The 20,009-nt window shown below is 37.1% G+C and overlaps 1 protein-coding gene across 1 annotated transcript; it reads right to left on the bottom strand.

The window, feature by feature from the left end:
* Window positions 1-219: 219 nt before the first annotated feature.
* On the bottom strand, window positions 220-19,887 carry LOC577602. Its single transcript, XM_030998378.1, has 21 exons — window positions 19,663-19,887; window positions 16,814-17,018; window positions 16,199-16,395; window positions 15,493-15,662; window positions 14,990-15,180; window positions 14,419-14,519; window positions 14,009-14,099; window positions 13,569-13,698; window positions 13,068-13,170; window positions 12,318-12,665; window positions 11,986-12,044; window positions 11,000-11,572; window positions 10,466-10,742; window positions 9,902-10,016; window positions 7,745-8,136; window positions 6,892-7,457; window positions 6,355-6,575; window positions 5,762-6,009; window positions 4,923-5,097; window positions 4,174-4,280; window positions 220-3,755 (listed from the first exon to the last, which is right to left on the bottom strand). The coding sequence occupies exons 1-21, from the start codon at window positions 19,815-19,817 to the stop codon at window positions 3,584-3,586; spliced, it is 4,596 nt and encodes a 1,531-aa protein (XP_030854238.1). The 5' UTR covers window positions 19,818-19,887; the 3' UTR covers window positions 220-3,583.
* Between the last annotated feature and the right edge of the window lie 122 nt (window positions 19,888-20,009).

Genomic DNA, 20,009 nt, shown 5'->3' with positions numbered 1-20,009 from the left:
CTGATGCCGACAAGGCACACATTCAAGTTCCAGTTTATCTGATATGATTCTTTAAGAGGAGAAAAGCTCCATAGTAAATACAGATAGAACATCAGGTGCGCATAGGTATGGGATTAATCATAAACTACATACGTACATCATAGAATAAGCTTGTAGGAATATACATACAACACCAACCATTCAATACAATAATATGGGTACTTTCAATAAACATATTTGTTCATACAAATGCCATTTCACAAATTTGAATAGCAGATTACACTCATCTTTTCATACAATATTTAAAAATTTGAGAATAAAATTTATCAACAAGTTAGTTATATACAGTGTTCATGAAACTTTTTTTAGAAAGCTGCAGTACAAATGACATGTTTTTTGCCGAGTATCAAGACAACGTCCTATGAATAATACTTTCATCTCCTCCATGTATTTGTTCATAATGAGCCGATTATGGGTGATTTTGTGCAATGTGTCCCATAGGTCGTATGACATTTATCAATATTTTTCATCCATGAATGTAAAATCTCTCGATTTTTCTATGACTAATAGCAGTGAAACTTACTAAAACAGGACCATTATCCAATGGTCATGGCAAAAGATTCTTAAGTTTCAGATGAATATGTGGAGGGGGTGAGGAAGACATATGGGACACACACATAGCAGGGAATTGCTCTTAATGTGTAAATGAAGATTCTATTTTATATATACACTTAAATATAATGTCTAAAAATACTACCGGTACTTGTAATGGTTGTCCCATAAAACATAATGATTATCATGTTCTCATGTAGGTTAATAATTATTCAAAATACAGATGCCTGACCATTATGAATGTAATATCTGTGGATACCGTGAACATGGTAGAGTAATATATCCAGTTACTCCTGAACAATAACACTGATCAAATATGATAGTATACTGTTCTTGCATCTTACAAATGTAAACACTATTTTATTTATTTTTTTAATATTTTTTTTTGCTCACAAAAAATGTACTCGAAAATATAAATGTATGCACACACCTAGTATCCTCACTGAACTAGCTTTGTTGTATGATACTACGCTTAGTGATATCTTAGAGAAACATGCTCCTGTTGTTACTAAACAGGTAGTGTTACGTCCCCAAGTACCGTGGTATACCGACTGTGTCAGGACAGAAAAAAGGAAAAAGAGAAAGGCTGAAAAGCGCTGGTTGAAAACTAGGGCCGATAGTAATTGGGACAACTATAAGTCCGTTCGAAATGCAACATTGCAACTTTTGAATAAAGCTTGTGGAAAATATCACAGAGATCTGATCATGGAAAATAGGGACAATCAAAACAAGTTATTCAATGTTGTCAAGTCTCTATTGAACATGTCTAATAAACAACCCTCGATACCTTGTAGTACTGATAAACATAAGTTTGTGAATGACCTAGGTGATTATTTTTGAGACAAAGTCGTGAAAATCCACAAGAATATTGAAACAAGATTAGATGCAATGAATGAACCCAGGACTTATTCTCCATTAGCAACATACCATGATGTCGATGTTTTGAGCAATTTCAAATCTCTTTCTGAGCACCAAGTTGAAAAACTTATACTTAACCTCAGTAAGAAGTCATGCTCTTTAGATCCTATGCCCACGAAACTTCTTCTACAATGTATCGACATATTAATTCCTGTGTTCACATCATTGATTAATCTTTCTCTCTCGACTGGTCATTTTCCTATGCAATGGAAAAATGCCCTCATCACACCTTTATTGAAAAAACCTGGTCTTGACGCAGATTTTAAGAACTTAAGACCTGTCAGCAATCTGAAATATATATCGAAGTTGGTTGAGGGTGCTGCTACCCAGCAAATTATGGATTACCTCAATGACAACTCACTTTTGTCATGTACTCAGTCTGCATACAGACAATTCCATAGTACTAAAACAGCACTGCTAAGAATAAAGAGTGATCTATTGATGGCTATGGATTCCCAGAAAGTCACTCTTTTACTGTTATTAGATCTAAGCAGTGCATTCGACACTATAGATCATTCTTGCTTATCAGAAACTTTAAAGACCTGTTTCGGCATAGATATGGTTGTTCGTATTTGGCGAATAGATATCAAAAGGTCAAAATGGATGATGTGATCTCTGATGATTTCCCAGTGCCTTTCGGAGTTCCACAAGGTTCTCGGCTGGGTCCTTTGTTATTTACTCTGTACACTGCTAATCTCATTTCAAATGTTCGAAAAAATTTCCCCGAGATATCATGCCACTGCTATGCTGATGACACACAGCTTTATGTATCATTCAGACCTAATGAACATGCTAAAGAGCGATGAGTCTCACTTCTAGAAACATGTGTTGACTATGTAAGTGGATGGATGTTGCAAAATAGGCTCATGCTTAATGCTGGTAAAACTGAATTAATGATCATTGGCACACCTACACAGACATCCAAAATCAACTTAAACAGTGTATCAATTGGAGACTCTGTAATAGAACCATCTGTTAGTGCAAGAAATCTCGGAGTACAGTTCAATTCGAATTTGAATATGAGAGAGCACATCACAAATGCTTGTAAATCAGCATACTACATGATCTATAATCTCAGACGTCTTCGTAAATATTTAGATAAGGACATTAAAAAGACATTGTTCATGCATGTATCACCAATAAGTTGGACTATTGTAATGGTCTACTGTATGGGATCCCCGACTCTCAAATAGTGAGATTGCAACGGGTTCAAAACACCTGTGCAAGGCTGATCTGTGGTTGTTCCAAATTCACACGGATCACCCCAATTTTAAGAAATCTACATTGGTTACCAGTACGCCAGAGAATAACATTCAAAATCTTGCTGATTGTATATAAAGCACTTCTTGGTCAAGCTCCCACTTATATCAAAGAACTGTTGAATTTTAAACCTAATCAACACAATCGCAACTTGCGCAGTTCCCAAGATACTTTGTTGCTGCAGATCCTATCTATCAAAACAAAAATAACACTAGGTGATCGAGCATTTGCTTGTGCAGCCCCAAAACTCTGGAATAACTTGCCATTTGAAGTCAGGAAATCACCATCTGTAAATGTCTTTAAGTCCAAACTGAAAGCACATCTTTTTAATAAACTGTAAGTCTCAGCATATCAGGAGCTCTTGTAGCGCAGTAGAATATATACTTAATGTTGGATAGTTTCTGCGCTCTATAAATGTATTATTATCATTATTATTATTATAAATGGTCCGGTGTCAGGATTGCCTTCTTAAATTCAACAATAGATCTACAAGACTAGCATGTTTGGTCCAGTGCAGTGGTAGGCTACCAAGGATTAACATACAGAGACTTGATTTGGTGTTGTTCCTTTAGAATGTTTCCCTAGTAAACACGATTGACCAGTCTGCTTCTCACTTTTTCCAACACATGAATAATGAAAGATCTATATTGGGTCTGAATCCTTCTGGAAAATGCACCCTCTTCCGCAGCACATTAGTTTCCAGTATATGCCAATACCCGCCCAAAGTACAATTTAGAGTTTGTAAAAGGCAGCTACAAGTTTGTCAATGACATGTCTGAGGGTGTTTTGGGGACACAACTTGTATATTGAAAGCCTAATCGCTCAAAAGAACATCCATGTGGAAATGGATATCTGCTTTCTTGGAAGGGTTAACGTGCTTCTCTAGCTGTCTCCTCAGGTCACCTAGATGAGGGAGGTCAGAGGGGTCACAGCTCGGTACATTGAGTAGGGTGTGGAAGAATCCCTTCCAGTCGACCTTGGCACACCTGTAAACAACAAATACAATAATTTTAATACTATGATCAAGTCTTGATGCACTAATATTAGAGATGTCAAAGATAGTGTAGAAATAGATATTTGAAAAAGAAATTGTATGTATTATATCAATAGAGATAGAGATATTTAGAGCACTTACTTTTAACACATAAACCCATTCACTTGATTCACATATTCCTGAATGAAATTCATGAAATCTCAAATTCTGGGGGATTTTGCCCCTCCCCGGCTGAGGGACAACTAAAATAGATTACAGCTTAAATTAGTCATAGAAAATGTTACCGTCAGTTGTCACACATCATAAATGTAGGGTAAACAAAGGGAGTCTCAAAAAATATCTAAGAATTAATATTGTAACAGGTTCAAGTAATTCTACAAATATATACAGAGTAAGTTTGAAAGACTGACCTTGGGACTTTGGATGTCATTTTCCAGATGCCTCCTTCTCTAAAGACCTTCATGTACTTTCCAAACATCAAGCAATGCACTGTGCCAGCAATGCCATAATAGTCAACCTGGGAAATGATAACACAAATTATGATAACACAACATTGTAAATATGACAAATTATGAATTGCTTCAGGAATGTTTACATTACCGGTAAACAATTTTTTTCTGAAAAACTACTTACAGAAAATTTACTTTTGTTGAAAGCTACATGTTTCTAGTACTTCAACAGAAGTTTGTTTGTATTTTATTTAGATTTGTTATCTTGAAATATTGTTCAACCAATTGAACCAATAAACTATCTATTTATATACATCAATCCTTTAAAAGCAATTAAGGGAAAAACAACTAAATTGCTACTAAAGAGCTGCATGGCAATAATAGTCGTTGTGGTATAATGCACATCAAACAATGTATTAATTCAAACATGCAGATATAATCAGCCTTGCCAAGTTGCCATTATACTCTCCAGTAGGTGAGAAAATTGTAAAGAATAACCTTCTAATAGATATTAAACTGCACATGGGTAAAGAGAGGCAAGTGCCACTAAAATGCCTTGAAGGAGTATGTACACATTCGTAATAAGAAATACATTCTACAGGATACCCATTAACTACATAAGGGTTGAAAGAAACAACTACATATAAGCTGCCTTGGTCAAGTTGATATGCACTGTGCATAGATCCAACTCCACCACCAGTTGAACTAACCTGGTATGTCCATGGCTGATCAGACTGCATCTCTGTACAGTTGAATCCACTGGTCTTACACTTGGCCGTGAAGACTGTACCCTCAGGGAAAAGAGTCATGTCGATGCTACGTCCAAAGTCGATCAGTTTTACAAGGCTGCTAGGTTCCTGAGAGCAGGTGAAGTTTTCATCGTTGCTACAAAAAGGAGGGAGGAGAAATTGGGTGTGATTGTCTCAGCATGCCTTTTTGATTATTGGGGAACCAGTAGACTGATTCTACACATTTCCTGACAACTGACAGCTTTTGAAAACTTGGCAGTTGAAAATATTGGCCCTCTTCTTGGGCTCCCCCAATTGCCTAATTTAGATGAATGCTATTTTTGTGTTATTTGAATCAATCAACAGATTATTTACCAGAGACCCACAAGCAACAGTAACAAGCTTGGTTGTTTCGTGTCAATTCCCCCCCCCCCCCCCCATATCCTTGTTTTTTATGGAGGGAGAGGTGACACATTTCTATCATCATCCTTAGCTGTATCAAGAAGTGGAGCCAGTTCATTCCTCATTGGGTTCAGACAGAGAAGAGAGTTTCAATCAACCTGTAAGACGCATACACACTTCTTCATAAAGAATAGATTCCACAAAAGGGGACTCAATCAGAAAATTGTCATTTCTAGCTTTAAAACAGAGAGCGATGAGGAATCGTGTTTACATGAGAGAATGAGACAACTAGACATGCAGTCAAACAAAATGTAAGACACAGAGAGGCAAAGAGAGATATGAAGAAAACAAGAAGAATAGACAGACAGAAAGAAAGCAAAGAAGTTTAGAATGACAGAAATATGAAGAACACAACTTACTCTGTATTGATAAGGAAGTTGTCAGGCTTGATGTCACCATGGATGATCTTACATCGATGCATGTACTCTACTGTCTGCAGGATCTCAATTGCGAAGAATAGCACCCAGTCCTCAGATAGGTCTTTCTTGTTAACAGCCTTGACTTTGTTGATTAGGTCTAGAAGGGTGCCTTTGGATTTGTACTCGGTCACCATGCAGCTCTTGTCTTGGTAGATATGTGCGCATTCCGCAGTCATAATGGATGGACGCTGCAGAGTAAGAGATTATAAGTCATTATTCTGTGATTAAGCTCTCCTAGAAATGAAATTGCAGTTACTGCTTCCCATTTTCTCCTTTGATTATTCACAATACCATCTTAATATCATCTAAATAACAAATCCTTGTACAAAAACATGGAATACAGAGTAAAACTAATCCTACATATGAATGCTAAGCATACAAATTCAGTAGATTGATGATTAAATAAATATGAAAATGAGGAACTCACCCTGGAAAACGATTGAGAAAAAAAAATTGACCTCATCCATGAAGTAAATAATGAGTATCACTTCAGTAATGTTGGTTCAGAGTTTAACCTTAGGTTTACAACTCACCACATCGATCTGGGAGGGTAGTCTACTAAGCCTAGCATGTAGCTCTTTGATGACGTACATCTCCCAGGGGCATGGAGGGTGTTGGACTTTGAGGGCCACTCTTCGAAAATCACGATCCAGGTCAGTCATGTCCAGTGCATCTAGGCATGCAGCCAGGTAGATGGTGGCAAAGGCCCCTTCTCCTACCTTCTCCATCACACTGTAGACATGGATCTCATCACCTGGTAGCAGGAAATGCAAGTGAAAAGAAAATTGTAAAATTGCATGTCCACATTCAAGAGTGTTTCTCAGCGGATGCAATGGATTATTTTTGCTACTTCTCAGCAATTGAACGCTCATTTACTTTGTTTTAATTTGTTTCAAATCTATCAAACACAAATGATAAATACCTAGGACAGTATTGTAAACACGTAAAATAAAAAATTATGTGTGTTGCAGACTTTACTTAGCGTGAGGGTGTCAGCTTTTCATAATGAACAATCCAACTTCCTGATTTGCTTTCAGTATCCTTGTCAAAATAATGTGAATAAAAAGTACCAAAGCTAACGGCAAGGTCCGTCTTGATTGCTGGCATCATGTGATCGTGCTGGTAGATCCCTTTGTACATGGACAGAGGTTTGGATAGGCCAGCTAGCAGAAGGTTCTGGAGACCAGCATTGAAAGGGTCACTGTAGTCCAATGGTTCCTCCCCCATTCCAAAGGTAGTGATGTCCTGCTCTACTTGTTCTGCGTCCTGGATGGTCCTATCTGGGATGAAGCTCATCTCCAAATCTGGGAGATCATCCTTGTGCAGGCAGCTGTTGTCCTTTGCACGGAAGCTGGTGGGAACCTCAGGGGCAGCACTGGACTCGTTGTTGTCAACGTGGATGTGGAAGCCTGAAGCTGCAGATCCAGTCTTTGGTTGATATTGGGCATGAGGTTCTTCATCCATGTGGATTGTGAAACCTTGAGAACTGGGTGCAATGTCCTTCTCTCTGTCTTCCTGATTGTGGTATGATGGCTGGTGGCATTCCAGTGAGGAAGCTGATGCATGTGAGTTGGTGGTGGAGGCAGAGCTGGAGGCTGATGAACGTGCATTCTCTGCACTTGTCTCCATGATAGGGCTGCATAAACAAAGAAATTATAACATTTTTACATTGCATGCTTGTGTACAAACATGACCACTGCATTACAACACGACTAGTGTGTGTTAACAAATCAAGTAATTATACATATTCCAAAAAAACGGTACACTTGTATCATCATCAATATTATTTTCCAAAGTTTTACATAATCATCAACAATTGATCTTTTTTTTTTAGTAGGTCAACAAATAATTTAAAAGCTGGAGAAAACATCCCTGTTCCCGGACTCTCAGTCACTTTAAAGAAAACAAATACATTGACCTTACCTGAGATGTCCAGCTGAATGATCAACTGCGAACTCGGTCTTCTCAAAGCTCTCATTGACCGATGCTTGTATCACTCTGGAAGCCGAAGCCCCAACAACCTCACTCTTTGAGCATGCCACATCAGCAGCCACAGTCCCCTGCTGCATGGGCATTACCATCTCCTCCTCCTTGTCCTGCTCCACCTCTCTGGGTTTGATGGTACTCATGGGGGGTATGAAAGACAGCTTGAGGGATGAGGCATCGTTGAAGGGCGTGGAAGCCATGCGGGCAGCCACCTCGAAGGAGTAGTTGGAGCCGGCTCCAGTCCGGGGGAGGGTTACGTTCATGGTATGGGAGAGGTCACGGTGTTGAGAGGGATCAGTGCTGGGCTGCACTTCCATTGCATCCATTCCCTGAAAAGACAAAAACATTTGTCGTTATGAATTAGAAAGAAGCAAGTGGTATGCTTGATATGTCTTGATTCAATTTAAAGAATTCATAAGGATTGAAAAACAAACTTTCCCATATTTCAACACTTTTAATCTTCTCTTAAATTAGGTTCAACAGTCATCAACATTGAAATATCGCATTTCGTGTTATCTACGTTCAAGTCAAATGTACCATTCTGTATCCATTTGTATCTTTGATGTATATAATCTGTAATCTTGTATTGACATGCAAATGAAACAAATTTCCAATCATTGGACAATAAAATTTGACTTGAATTGAATCGAACAGGAGTCAAGGTGAAATTGACCCCTCAAATTCATGAAAATTTCAACATTTCAGAATCTGTCTTATCTAGAGTATACATAAGGACAGGACCCATTTGTTTTACAAAGTTTATTAAATTGCCCCTACATATAAAGGTCAGAGCAAAACTACCAAAAATCTCTGTGTATAAGATGCACCCCTATTTTTTGGGCCAAGTGGAAAAAAAGGGAAGAAAAAAAAACTAGATGGAATTTTGACTGCGCGCAGTCGAAAATGATGCCTCCGCCATAGAGCAATTTAAACAAGTTTGGAGTTTAAATCTCCAGTGGTTCTTGAGATATCATGATAACAATCTCAATGTATGGAATTTCATAAGTTGACCTCTGTGACCCTTGACCTTTGACCTACGTGCTCCAAAATCTAATCAGATTGTCTTCCTATGGTAATACACTATCATTAAGTTTGAAGTTTAAATCTCCAGTGGTTCTTGAGATATTATGATATGGTGATACATACTATCCTTAAGTTTGAAGTTTAAATCTCAAATGGTTCTTGAGATATCGCGCTAACAAACTCAATACAAGGAATTTCATAAGTTGACCTCTGTGACCTGTGACCTTTGACCTACGTACTCCAAAATCTAATCAGATCGTCTTCCTATGGTGATAAATACTATTCCCGAGTCTTAAGTTTAAATCTTAAATGGTTCTTGAGATATTGTGATAACGGTCAAACGGGACGGACGTACGGACGGACAACCCGAAAACATGATGCCTCCGGCACCACCTTCGGTGGCGGAGGCATAAAAATTGCCTGACTCCGTAGCCAGCAAGCCAGGTCCATGTTGAAAAAACCCACGCAGGAAAGGACCTTCATTTTACTGCGAGGTGCAGTTGGAGGAGCCAATTTTTACTTGTGAACTTGTCACAAATAATAGTAACAATAAGGTTATCACAATAATGAACATTTAGTAATAACGAAGTTATCACAATAATGAACATTTAGTAATAATGAACATTTCAATGTTCATTATTCTGATAATTAGTTTTTAAAACTAGTGATGACACGCAGATTTTCCTCTAAGTCCAAACAGAAATCCGGACATTCAGGTAGTGTTGTTCTAGTTTCCGAGGGGTATGACTGAGCTGGAGGACTTTGCCAGGCACAGTGCCAGGAGGAGGGCATAAATCAAAACGTTAATTTTTTTTTTTTTTTTTTTTACCCATGTATAAGACGCACCCCAGACTTTCAGATTTATTTCCAGTGGGAAAAAGTGCGTCTTATTCACGGAGATTTACGGTATGTCTTAAATATTCCTGTAAGTTATTTCACTGCACTATATTTTATTTATTATTCATATTATGTTACAAAAGGCACATCAAATTTTAACCTAGTATTTCATATTCACATGTGCATATACACTTAAAAATGTAATTTCTGGATACGATGGAAACCTAAACTCACAATTGCATCTTCTTGCTCCTGATCCTCTAGTGACATGAAAGGTACACTCTTAGAAGATTCTAGAACACCTGCCATCTCTCTCTTCTCTTTCACTTGCCTGTAATCAGATGGTGGCCTGGAAGATAAAAAAGAAAATATCTAAGTATAATATCAATATAATATAATATAATATGCAGCCATAGTAAATCATGTCTTACAAATCATGTTTCTATAAAGACCACATATCCATATCCTTTGAGCCATGTTATTCATTAGCATTCAAGGAAACCCGAACTGTATACAGATTAAATGACAAAAGATATTACATAATACCTTGAGTGTTCTCATATGCAGACTTATTTAACATTAACACAATTTTTTTAGAAGATCTACAGTAAGTTAAAAAAATGTTCATGTTGCAATCATTTAGTGAATATCATTGAAATACATACAAAATATCAACACCAAATGTTTCACCATGAAACCTTTAACAGCATGGTTCCACTATGAATTCATAAAACAAGCACATCTATCTTATTTCCACACATTAACCCTTGAGAAAAATCAAACATCATTTCAACTTACGAGTTCTCTTTGGTGTTGTCCACTGGTTCATCTTCAAATATTGTGATCTTTGTAGCTCCTGCCTCTTTGATCTCTGGCTTCATGTCATCTTGATAGATAGGTATAGAGGAGAATGCGGATGATGGGGGTACACCTTGGCGTGGTGGTTCAGTGGGTTGATCGGTCCTTTGAGTAAGAGGTTGTCTTCTAGGGATGATGCCCTGACTACCAAAGCCTCCAACGCGCTTGAAGGCACTACTGTCTTCAAAGATTGCACCCTTGCTCACTGGCTTTACATCTAAAATGGGAAACAAAAGATAATCAAATAGAAAGCCAAGTAAAAATTTAAGATTTGGCTGATACACAATATATAGTGGATTATGAAAATAGGCATATTGAATGTAAAATCAGCAGATTTACATGAATTCAAGTCACCATAGGCTCTTGAGACATTGGCCTTGCATGTTGCATTCAATTTATCCATAAATGATAACCTTATATAGATTTTATTGATAAATGAAGTCGATGTTCTAAATGCTGGGAAGACTGGCTTACCATTACTTTCAGCATTTGCAAAGTCCATCTCAAAATCCTTCTCCTGATGTGTCACCTGATTCTGAAAATCACCATCCAAGTCAAACTGGTTACTCTTCAAAGAGCAATTGAGCATGGCGTTGATCACTCCAAGAGCTTCCTTGGTGTTGATGGTCGGTGAGGGCGCCGTCAGACCTTTAGGGGTGCGTATGTTGCTCAGCCGACCATTCCTGGAGCGGCTCAACGATGCGAAAGACGCAGAGGATGGTGTCTTCTCGCTCATCATCGAGGACTGAGGTGTCTTGTCATCATTGAGGCCTGCCCCATGAGGAATGGTTGAGCTGGTGTTGGTAGCAAAGCTCTGGTTGGGAGTGATTGTGTCTTGCTCTGCTTGCTGGCTGCTCTTTGATGGTGGAGCACCCACAGAGTGGACCGAGAAAGCTGAGGTGGAGGACGGGTTGCAGGGCGTTGGAGCTGCCATACTTTGAGACAGAGGAGCAATTGGTGGCTTAGCTGCAGCAGCTACAGTAGGGTACCGAGGGGCTGGTTTGGCAGGAGGACCCTGACTTGGGTCACAGAATATATTGAAGTTTCCTATTAAACAAAAACAAAACCAAAATAATGTGAATACATGAATTAATAAAACAACATCAAATATGATTAAGTTTACATTTACTGAGCCAACTAACATTTGGTAATGATTGGGATTCAACAGCATTATCAGTATATCATCATTTCTGACCTCAACAACTTCCAACATCAATGACAATTTAGAACGTACGATTTTGATCTAGAATCAAATGTTATGTTACTCCATAATGGGAGCATGCTACATATTATGCAGAATTAATGGGGAATACCTGAAGAGCATACATTCCTTATAAGAGCCTTGGCTTTACATACAAATGATACTGTAATACACCAGGATTTTGAGCAGTTTGGAGTAATTCAAAGAAGAGAAACCCTTGAAACTAATTTCAACACAAGTATAAACACAATGTTCGTACCTGCTGCGCCTGTCAGATCATCAAACATTAGCTGCTTGGTACAGGTCATAGTTGAATCTCTGGAAGGGTTAAACAAAAGCAAACAAATTTAATTTATCTGAATAGTTTTCTTTATTCACAGCACTGTAAACAGATTATTTTGTAGTGCCCGCATCTCCAAAAGTTAGCCCAATATGTATTTCATTGCACCCATGCTTTAATAATATGCCCACACATCAGAGCAATCAGAGACTTCACATGTGAAATCATATAACTTAATTTGAATATCAATAAAAGTCTACTACATTCAAATGATAACAAATGTACATATTTGAAAAAAAGTTTTAGGTTACCCTCCCGAGTTTGATCTGTGCCTCTGCTTGGTGACATCAGTACAGTCTGCTATACTGTCCAGGGGTGAGGTGTGAGAGCGAGTAGTAGCTTGGCTGGAAGATCCCTGTGTCTGGAAGCCTTGTTGAGCTGATGCATACTGGGCAAAGGGTACCCCTTGTGCTGTCTGTGGTGGTGCCACTTGTGCAGGCTGCTGTGGTACTACTGGTGCAGGATGTGCTGGTGCCATTTGTGCAGGCTGCTGCGGTACAACAGGGGTAGGCTGCACCACTGGAGGTTGGATTTGCTGAGAAGCCATAGCCTCTACCTTCTGCTTCACAAGTAACTCAATATACTGCTCTTGCTGGATTCTGCAAATATAAATGAAGAACATTACATATGGGAAGAAGGCAGCAATTAAAACATTCAAAAGATGTTATACATGCTGAGTTGCTGAATATTATTAGCTTTTTAACTACCGGTATTCTATCAACAGACAGATAAAAAATGTGCAAATATATCCAGGAAGTTTTTAAATACAAAGCAGCTAAATCGCTTTCTAATGTTATGGCCTTTTTATCAGCCAGAAAGCCCTTTTCAGCATGACAAAGCCTTATATGAGACCACATCCTCACCATGTCATTATGTTTTTAAGCCACTTGACAAAATGATATGTCTTTAAAAACTGACAAAATCTTACACTAATGAATACCTTTAGAAATTTGAATCATAATCTACTAAAATATGAATGTTGTGCTAAGATTAATGCATACCTCTGTTGCTCTAATTTCTCCTGCATCTTGGCAAACATTTCATCATGTTCTTTATGCTTCCTGACCATGTCTACTCGCAACCTTTCAGCTTCTTCCATTTTAGCTGAAAAATGTGGTAAAGAGCAAATATGAGAAACATTCACTGATATCATGTGTCCACTGTTGTTACTGGTAATATAAGTATTAGATGAAGTGTCTAATCATATTCCAATATCCACACATATACTCTACAAAGTTGTGATTAAAATGATGTTGTTGAAATCAACTGAACCAAGGAGATCATACTATCATTATTCACAGAAATGCAAAAGTCATAAACCATGTGATTTGATGAATATGGAGTCTGCTTTTGGAAAAAAATTAATTAACTTGTCTTTCATGCCTGCATAAGACTTTGTTACAGTTGATTGGTTACAGATGACAAATGCTTAGAAATATTGAAGAATTATCAAGTAAATTGTATATTGGATACAATATGATGTAGCAGGTTAGATGCTTTACCTTGGATATCTCTCTCCTTTCTCTTAGTCCTGTCCTTAACACCACGCAGCTCTTCAAATGACATCTCCCTAGCACCACCGTAGATTAGATGCTTGCAGTACATCACTCTTGTATTGTCTTTCACGTTGTCCTTCAAATAACAACAAATGAATAGCTTTCAATGATGTGGTATAATGGTATCATCTATGCAGCTAATTAAAGAATTTTACATCTACAGAAATCCATACAACTGTTGTCATTTTCAGAGAGTAATAAATTGACATATTTTGTATATAGAAGGTAGTGTAAAGCAAATTATCTCCTCACTAAAATAGTGAATTGTTCAGTACATGCCACACAAGATACAGCTTCAATGACAAGTAATAAGGAAATGCATAGAAGTTATACAATATCAAATTGAAATAAATAAATTTATATAAAAAATGGATATGAATTACTACCTGTGTGATATGATGAAGGGCATTAGTTGGTTTATAATGCTTCTTCTCACTCAGTACTTGGAATCCCATCTCCAGTGGCTTACGTGGAGTTCTGTCATGATAAAAAGGAAAATATACGGTATAAAGAATGTTATACGCTGGATGAGGAATATCTGTCATATTTTCAAACATATATACAGGTGTATACATGTACTTATCTGTCGAGAATGTACACTGATGTAATATTGCAAAAATTTTGAAGCACTGTGAAAACAATTGAACACATGATAATGATGGCTTCTTGTATAGCATTCATATCTCAAAAATCACATTTGTAATACTCATTCTATCTAAATGTTTAAAAAAAAAAAATTACACTTGCAAAATCGCAAACCATGCCACTTCCAGTGAAGAAGTAACTAATTACTTACGTGATCTGATCTGCATCCTCATCAACATGGACAGCAAAGTCTGGTCTGGAATAGCTGCTAACCTCTTGAAATGTCATTCTTGGCATGTTCCTCTGAGGAAGCTGTCAAATAAAAAAGTAATTCACATAAGTCATTGGAATTGCAATGAATCTTTGAAAAACATCAAATAAAGAGTCAAACGATAGAAGCCACATTTTCTTTTAAAATTGAAGCTCTAAAAATAAACTTACTAAGAATGTTCAAAAAGAATGTTCTCTGGCATTTTTCTTTTCAAATAAAGAATTAAAAGCACCACTTCTTGATACCAGATCTTAGCGTGTCAGAAATCAAGCAAATATCCAATTTTTATTTGACTACTTTATATCATTTCACATTAACTGTGAAACCTTGATATCAGTTATATCTATCTTCCAGAGTATATAGGTACTTCTATTGGCAAGATGTAGTTTCGCAAAAGGAATCATGGATTTGGAGACTAGATAAATGTATGACTATGTAAAACAAAAGTTTTGGTTCATATGCTTTGAGATGTTAACACACATTGTTCCATGCAGTAGCCCATTATACATACCCTTTGACCAGCCCACTGACCGGCAGATGATGTGTTCTCCTTCTGAGACTCGGAGCGAGATGGTAGATGCTGCCATTGCCCAGAAGGTTGGGCTGCCGCTGCTCCTTGAGCACCATCATCACAGAATATGCTGATCTGGTTTGATCGTTGTTGAAGTGGGGCTGGGGCAGTTGGAAGACCACCCCGACTTGCTGCATGCGGAAATAATGAGGTGCTGTTAATCAAACAACTTTAAGAAATAGAAGAGATAATTTGAAAAGTATCCTTTTAAGTTTAACACTAATGAGATAATAATTGTCTGGATTAAGGGCATTTTAAAATTATTTGAAGAAATTGGGATTCAAAATGACAGTAATTTTGCTTTCAAACTCAGCTTGCTGCCTATTTGGACCCATTTTGATGCATTGTCCCTTTTGTGACTTTTGTGACCAAATAAATGGTACTACTTTTAATAAGACAACAGAAAATCACACATACAATTTATAGTGAGAAATTTAACTTACAACGCATTGCAGCTCCTGTTCGATTTGTTCCTACTTTTTGGTGCTTCCCCCTAGCCCTGAGGTCTCCGAGAGTGGCTCGTTGATCTTCGGCAGAAGCAGTAGAAGTGGGGTTCATCGTCCCTTCTTGCATCTGCTGCACAGTAGCTCGACCAACACGGGACTGAAACTCACTGGTATTCAAGAGATTGTTAGAAATTAATTAACACATTCCATCAGATCAAATACTAGTACTTCACTTTATTTTAAAAAAAGGACTAGATTAATCATTAAAAACACATCTTCATAGAACATTTATGTTACACTTTTCATTATGTGCTTATGGCCGTTGATTATGACCTGGACCATCACTCCATAAGATATATACCAAAGTTGATCTGCACTAGACCTTTTCAATCATCATAACGTAAAAATTACATTTATGGACTATGGTTGAGTTCTTTTTTGGATTTAATAATTATGAGATAAGTTGTCATGGTGATTTTTCAAAGATTTTTTTTCTTCTCCAGATTACCAGAGATCATCACCTTCTCAGAGCTCATTTTGATCTCGTCTCCAACATTTCACAGGTTTATATTCATACACATGTTATCTCTGTTCTTACTTAATGCCACTAAAATAAAGGAACATCACTAAATAAACCTTCCTTTACAGAACACAAATATTAATTTTGATGTCTTTCTATCATTTCTACCTCATGCCAACTTACATTAGAGCCCTTTCTAGCCTTTCCCGGGGTTGTGCATTGTTAGCCAGACCCTCTTTGTAAATGGCATCAGCCCTCTTGGTGTTCCCGACCTGTTCAAGCTCCCAGGCCCAGGCCTCGTAGAACAAGGTCAACTTGGTCCCAGTCTGGTTGGCTTGCATAAACTTGAAAATTTCCAGACTCTCGCTATCATACTGAGCCTGGTTAGCATAACAGGACAGAACACAAAATAATATATGAATGAAGAAATACAAAAAGAGAGACTAAAACATGCGAGTTCTCTTTCAATCATGTGGTATCAAGGAATCATCTATTTGTCTCACTTGCTTAATCATAAAAATATTAATAAGGTTTCAAACCATAATCATGTGTGTTTGTGGATGGTGTTATGGCAATAAATGAGAAATGATGTTTATGAAAACATTAGTTACGTGTACAAGGCTAAAAAATATAGCAATATTTACTTTTGTCTATGGTCTATAATAAGTTAATAACATATTTCTAACTCTCAAAAGCAGGTATATATGTTTAACGAAGAAAAAACAATTTGCTTGCTGTCAGCATAGAGCAATTAATCTCCCTTTAAAAAAACAAAAATTCTCCAAAGAGCTTAAGTACCATTTTGAGCCAGATGGAGACATAGCGGATATCCTGCTTGTAAAGGTCATCATTCTTGAACTGGATAAGACACTTCTGCATCAGCACACCCAGGTGAGAATCCTTCCCGCCCTGGGGAAAGTTCTGCTCTGTCCACTGAATGTAACGAATCCAGGAATCTAAGGGATCATCTCCAGTATATGTTCTCAATTCAGTCTCAAAACCTCTGCAGAATAAAAAGAAAAGACATTCAAATTTATTTGACCAATTTTTGGTAGGTAACTTGAGGCAAAGAGAGGACTACCATCAGTACCATGTTAGATCTACAAAATTAATTACGATTCAAATAATTTAAATAATTAGAGACATAATTACTGAACAAAAACAGAGACCTTACTGTCGGGCATGCTTTGGAACAATGACTTGGTTTCACTTTGTTTATGAAGCTAATGAATCTAATATTCATGTTTAATAGCTATCGATCACGATATTGCTGAGGTCAGGATTTGGGATTTAAATGGCATCAGTGAAGTATCGTGCATGTATTTCAAGGCTGGAAACTTAGTTCTGCAAGTCAATTTCTCAATCCACAATCTTGTATAATTGATTGTTATCGTGTAGATTGTCGCTCTGCAATTCAACAATCAACAGTCGGGGCTGACTTATGATGACTATAATGTCAGCAAAACTTGATTTATTAGAGCTCTTCATAAATAAAGTGAAACCCAGTCATTATTCCTGCATGCTCGACAGTTAAGTCTCCGTTTTAGTTCAGTGATTTTGTTTCATATTATTTGTTAATAATGTAATTTCTTTTGATTTTCAAAAAAAAACAAAAAAAAAGGGAAAACAGGCTGTCAAAATTGAAAACGGATAGGGCCATGTGCGGTTGGATACCGGATGGTTAAACGTTTGATCACAGCACTAGAAGTCTAGTTCCTGTTAGTACAAAATAGTAGGCTTGAAGTTTTTGCTACTGTATTTGTTTGTCACATCTATCTTCTTCTTCTTCTTCAAGATAATCTGCCTCCTTCAATACTGAAGATTCTTGCAGATGCCGTATACTCGGCCTGATTGGGGTGTGCAGGTGGACCATTACACCGGGGTTTCCCCCTTCTCTTATACGAATAGTGCAATGGGTTCTTAACGTGCAAGGGTGGTGACTCAATTCAATTCAATTCAATTCAAAATGGTTTATTTCAAATAAAACTTTCATCGCGGCGTTTAGCCGAATTACAAAAGTTTACAAACAAAATTAATAACACAATGTAATATATAACATAGCATAACATGATATATTGAATTTGTAAAATAAATCAGTATAAATACGAGAAATATAGCTTATTGCAACATATGGGAACATAATTTAGTAAGAAATCTGAATTAAATAGCATTAAATAGCACTGAAATCATGTGAAAGAAGGACTAAAGTAAGCAATAAGCGGTAAACGGAACAATTGCAGGTGGTGGAAAAAACGAGAGTATAACTGAAAGGTAAGGAGTAACGTTTGCAAATACACTGTAACTAAGAGTGGGAGAGATTTACAGAGGGAGAGTGGTAAAAGGCTGAGAGGGGGAAAGATATAGGAAGTAGGAGTAGAAAGTGACAATGGAAAATTCATTCAAATTCAAATTCAAATTCAAATTTATTCATGTTTCCAACAAAACATTACAAATCAATTATGAGCATTTAAAACAAATTTAAGAAATACATGTTGGAAACAGAGGGGTCCACTAAAAAGCAATGCTTGTACAAGTGTGGACACCTCAAATGAAACTTAGGAATAATGAGTAATTAAATTATCTAATATGTAACTACAAAAGGAACTATAAAATAGGGGAAATAAAAGGGGAATGCCAACAGAGACGAGAAAGGGACAAGACAATACTTTCCACGACAAAGATAGAAGAACACGGTCATAATACAAAGAGTAGACAATGAAAAAAAGAAGTGAGAGATCGAGGGTACAGAAAATAATACTAAAAGATGAGCTGCATGTGGGGTTGAGAAGAAGATAAGGAAAGAGAAAGGAAAAAGAAGTGCACGTTAGAAATGAAATAAGCATGAGAAGGAACAATATAATATATCAAATTACATCTTGAGTCAGTGAACGGAGAATGATCGTATATTAAGCAAAAAGCAATAACAGCATATAGATATAATTCAAGGAGGTGTATATGATTTTAATAAAAACAACTTCAATTTTTTCTTAAAAGTATTAATCGATGGAGCATTTTTTATTTCACCACTTAATGAATTCCAAAACTTTGGACCCTCATATATAAATGTTTTTTGAGCTGAGAGGGTCCGCAAGAGAGGTAAATGGAAATCATCTGAATGTCTTGTTGGGTAATTATGAACTGAGCTATTTTTAAAAAACATTTCTTGAAAAACAGATGGCAACATATTATTATTATAATTATACATAAATTGACCAAGTTGGAAAAAATATAAGTCTTTTACCTTAAGTATTTTATTATCAAAGAATATAAGAGGATACGGAAAAGAAAGGAAAAGAAGAAGAAGACGATGATGAAGAAGAAGAAGAAGAAGAAGAAGAAATCGTTTTCCTATGCAAGCTCTGGTCTTTAGTCTGGAGCTCCGCTACCGAAAGCTGAAAGTTAATCATGTTTATTCAAATCATTCTCATTGACTTATTATTGCCTGCACGACTATAATTGTTGCAAGTTTATACCTCAATACAATAAAGATGTGTTTTATGTGTTTTATTTTCTGGGTAACCTTGCTTCCTCGTAGCTAAAAATAGAGTTTAATCTAGTCTAGTCAATGTGAACGTGCACGCAAAAGAATCACATTCACAACACACACCACATGCACACACACACGTAATTTAACCATTTTTACTCACTGCCTCTGCAAAATAAGCTGCTGTTGCCGATCAAAGTTTTGTGGTTGAAGAGCAGCTGTGAGATTTGTCATTTTTCGACCCTGTTTCAGAGGTAAAACATTCTCTTTACTCAGTTCCCACTCATCTATGGACTTCATGTCTTGATCTCTCTCCATCTTCGGCTTTTCCAAATGGATTTCTCATGCAAAAGTAGATATATTCATTGACGCCGACAGTTCCGTTGTTGCATTATATGAGCATATTTTCAAATTCCCCGCGCGTGCTTGGTTGACGGACGGACACGTACGTACACACGCTAGCGCTAGCCTTAGCTGGAGCGCGCGCGCACGATGAGCTAACTCAAGCTC

The sequence above is a fragment of the Strongylocentrotus purpuratus genome, unplaced genomic scaffold, assembly GCF_000002235.5.
Source record: "Strongylocentrotus purpuratus isolate Spur 01 unplaced genomic scaffold, Spur_5.0 spur5_scaffold_5, whole genome shotgun sequence".
NCBI lineage: Eukaryota > Metazoa > Echinodermata > Echinoidea > Camarodonta > Strongylocentrotidae > Strongylocentrotus > Strongylocentrotus purpuratus.
The sequence above is the reverse complement of the archived record's forward strand: the minus strand, read 5'-3'. Positions and strand labels throughout refer to the sequence as shown.

Excerpts from the sequence above, each read along its gene's own strand:
- LOC577602 (XM_030998378.1), bottom strand. The coding sequence starts at position 19,817 with ATGGAGAGAGATCAAGACATGAAGTCCATAGATGAGTGGGAACTGAGT. Across the intron at positions 13,699-14,008 it reads CCCTTCATCATATCACACAG|GACAACGTGAAAGACAATAC; the intron begins GTAGTAATTCAT and ends TGTTATTTGAAG. Across the intron at positions 10,743-10,999 it reads TGCAAATGCTGAAAGTAATG|ATGTAAAGCCAGTGAGCAAG; the intron begins GTAAGCCAGTCT and ends TTCCCATTTTAG.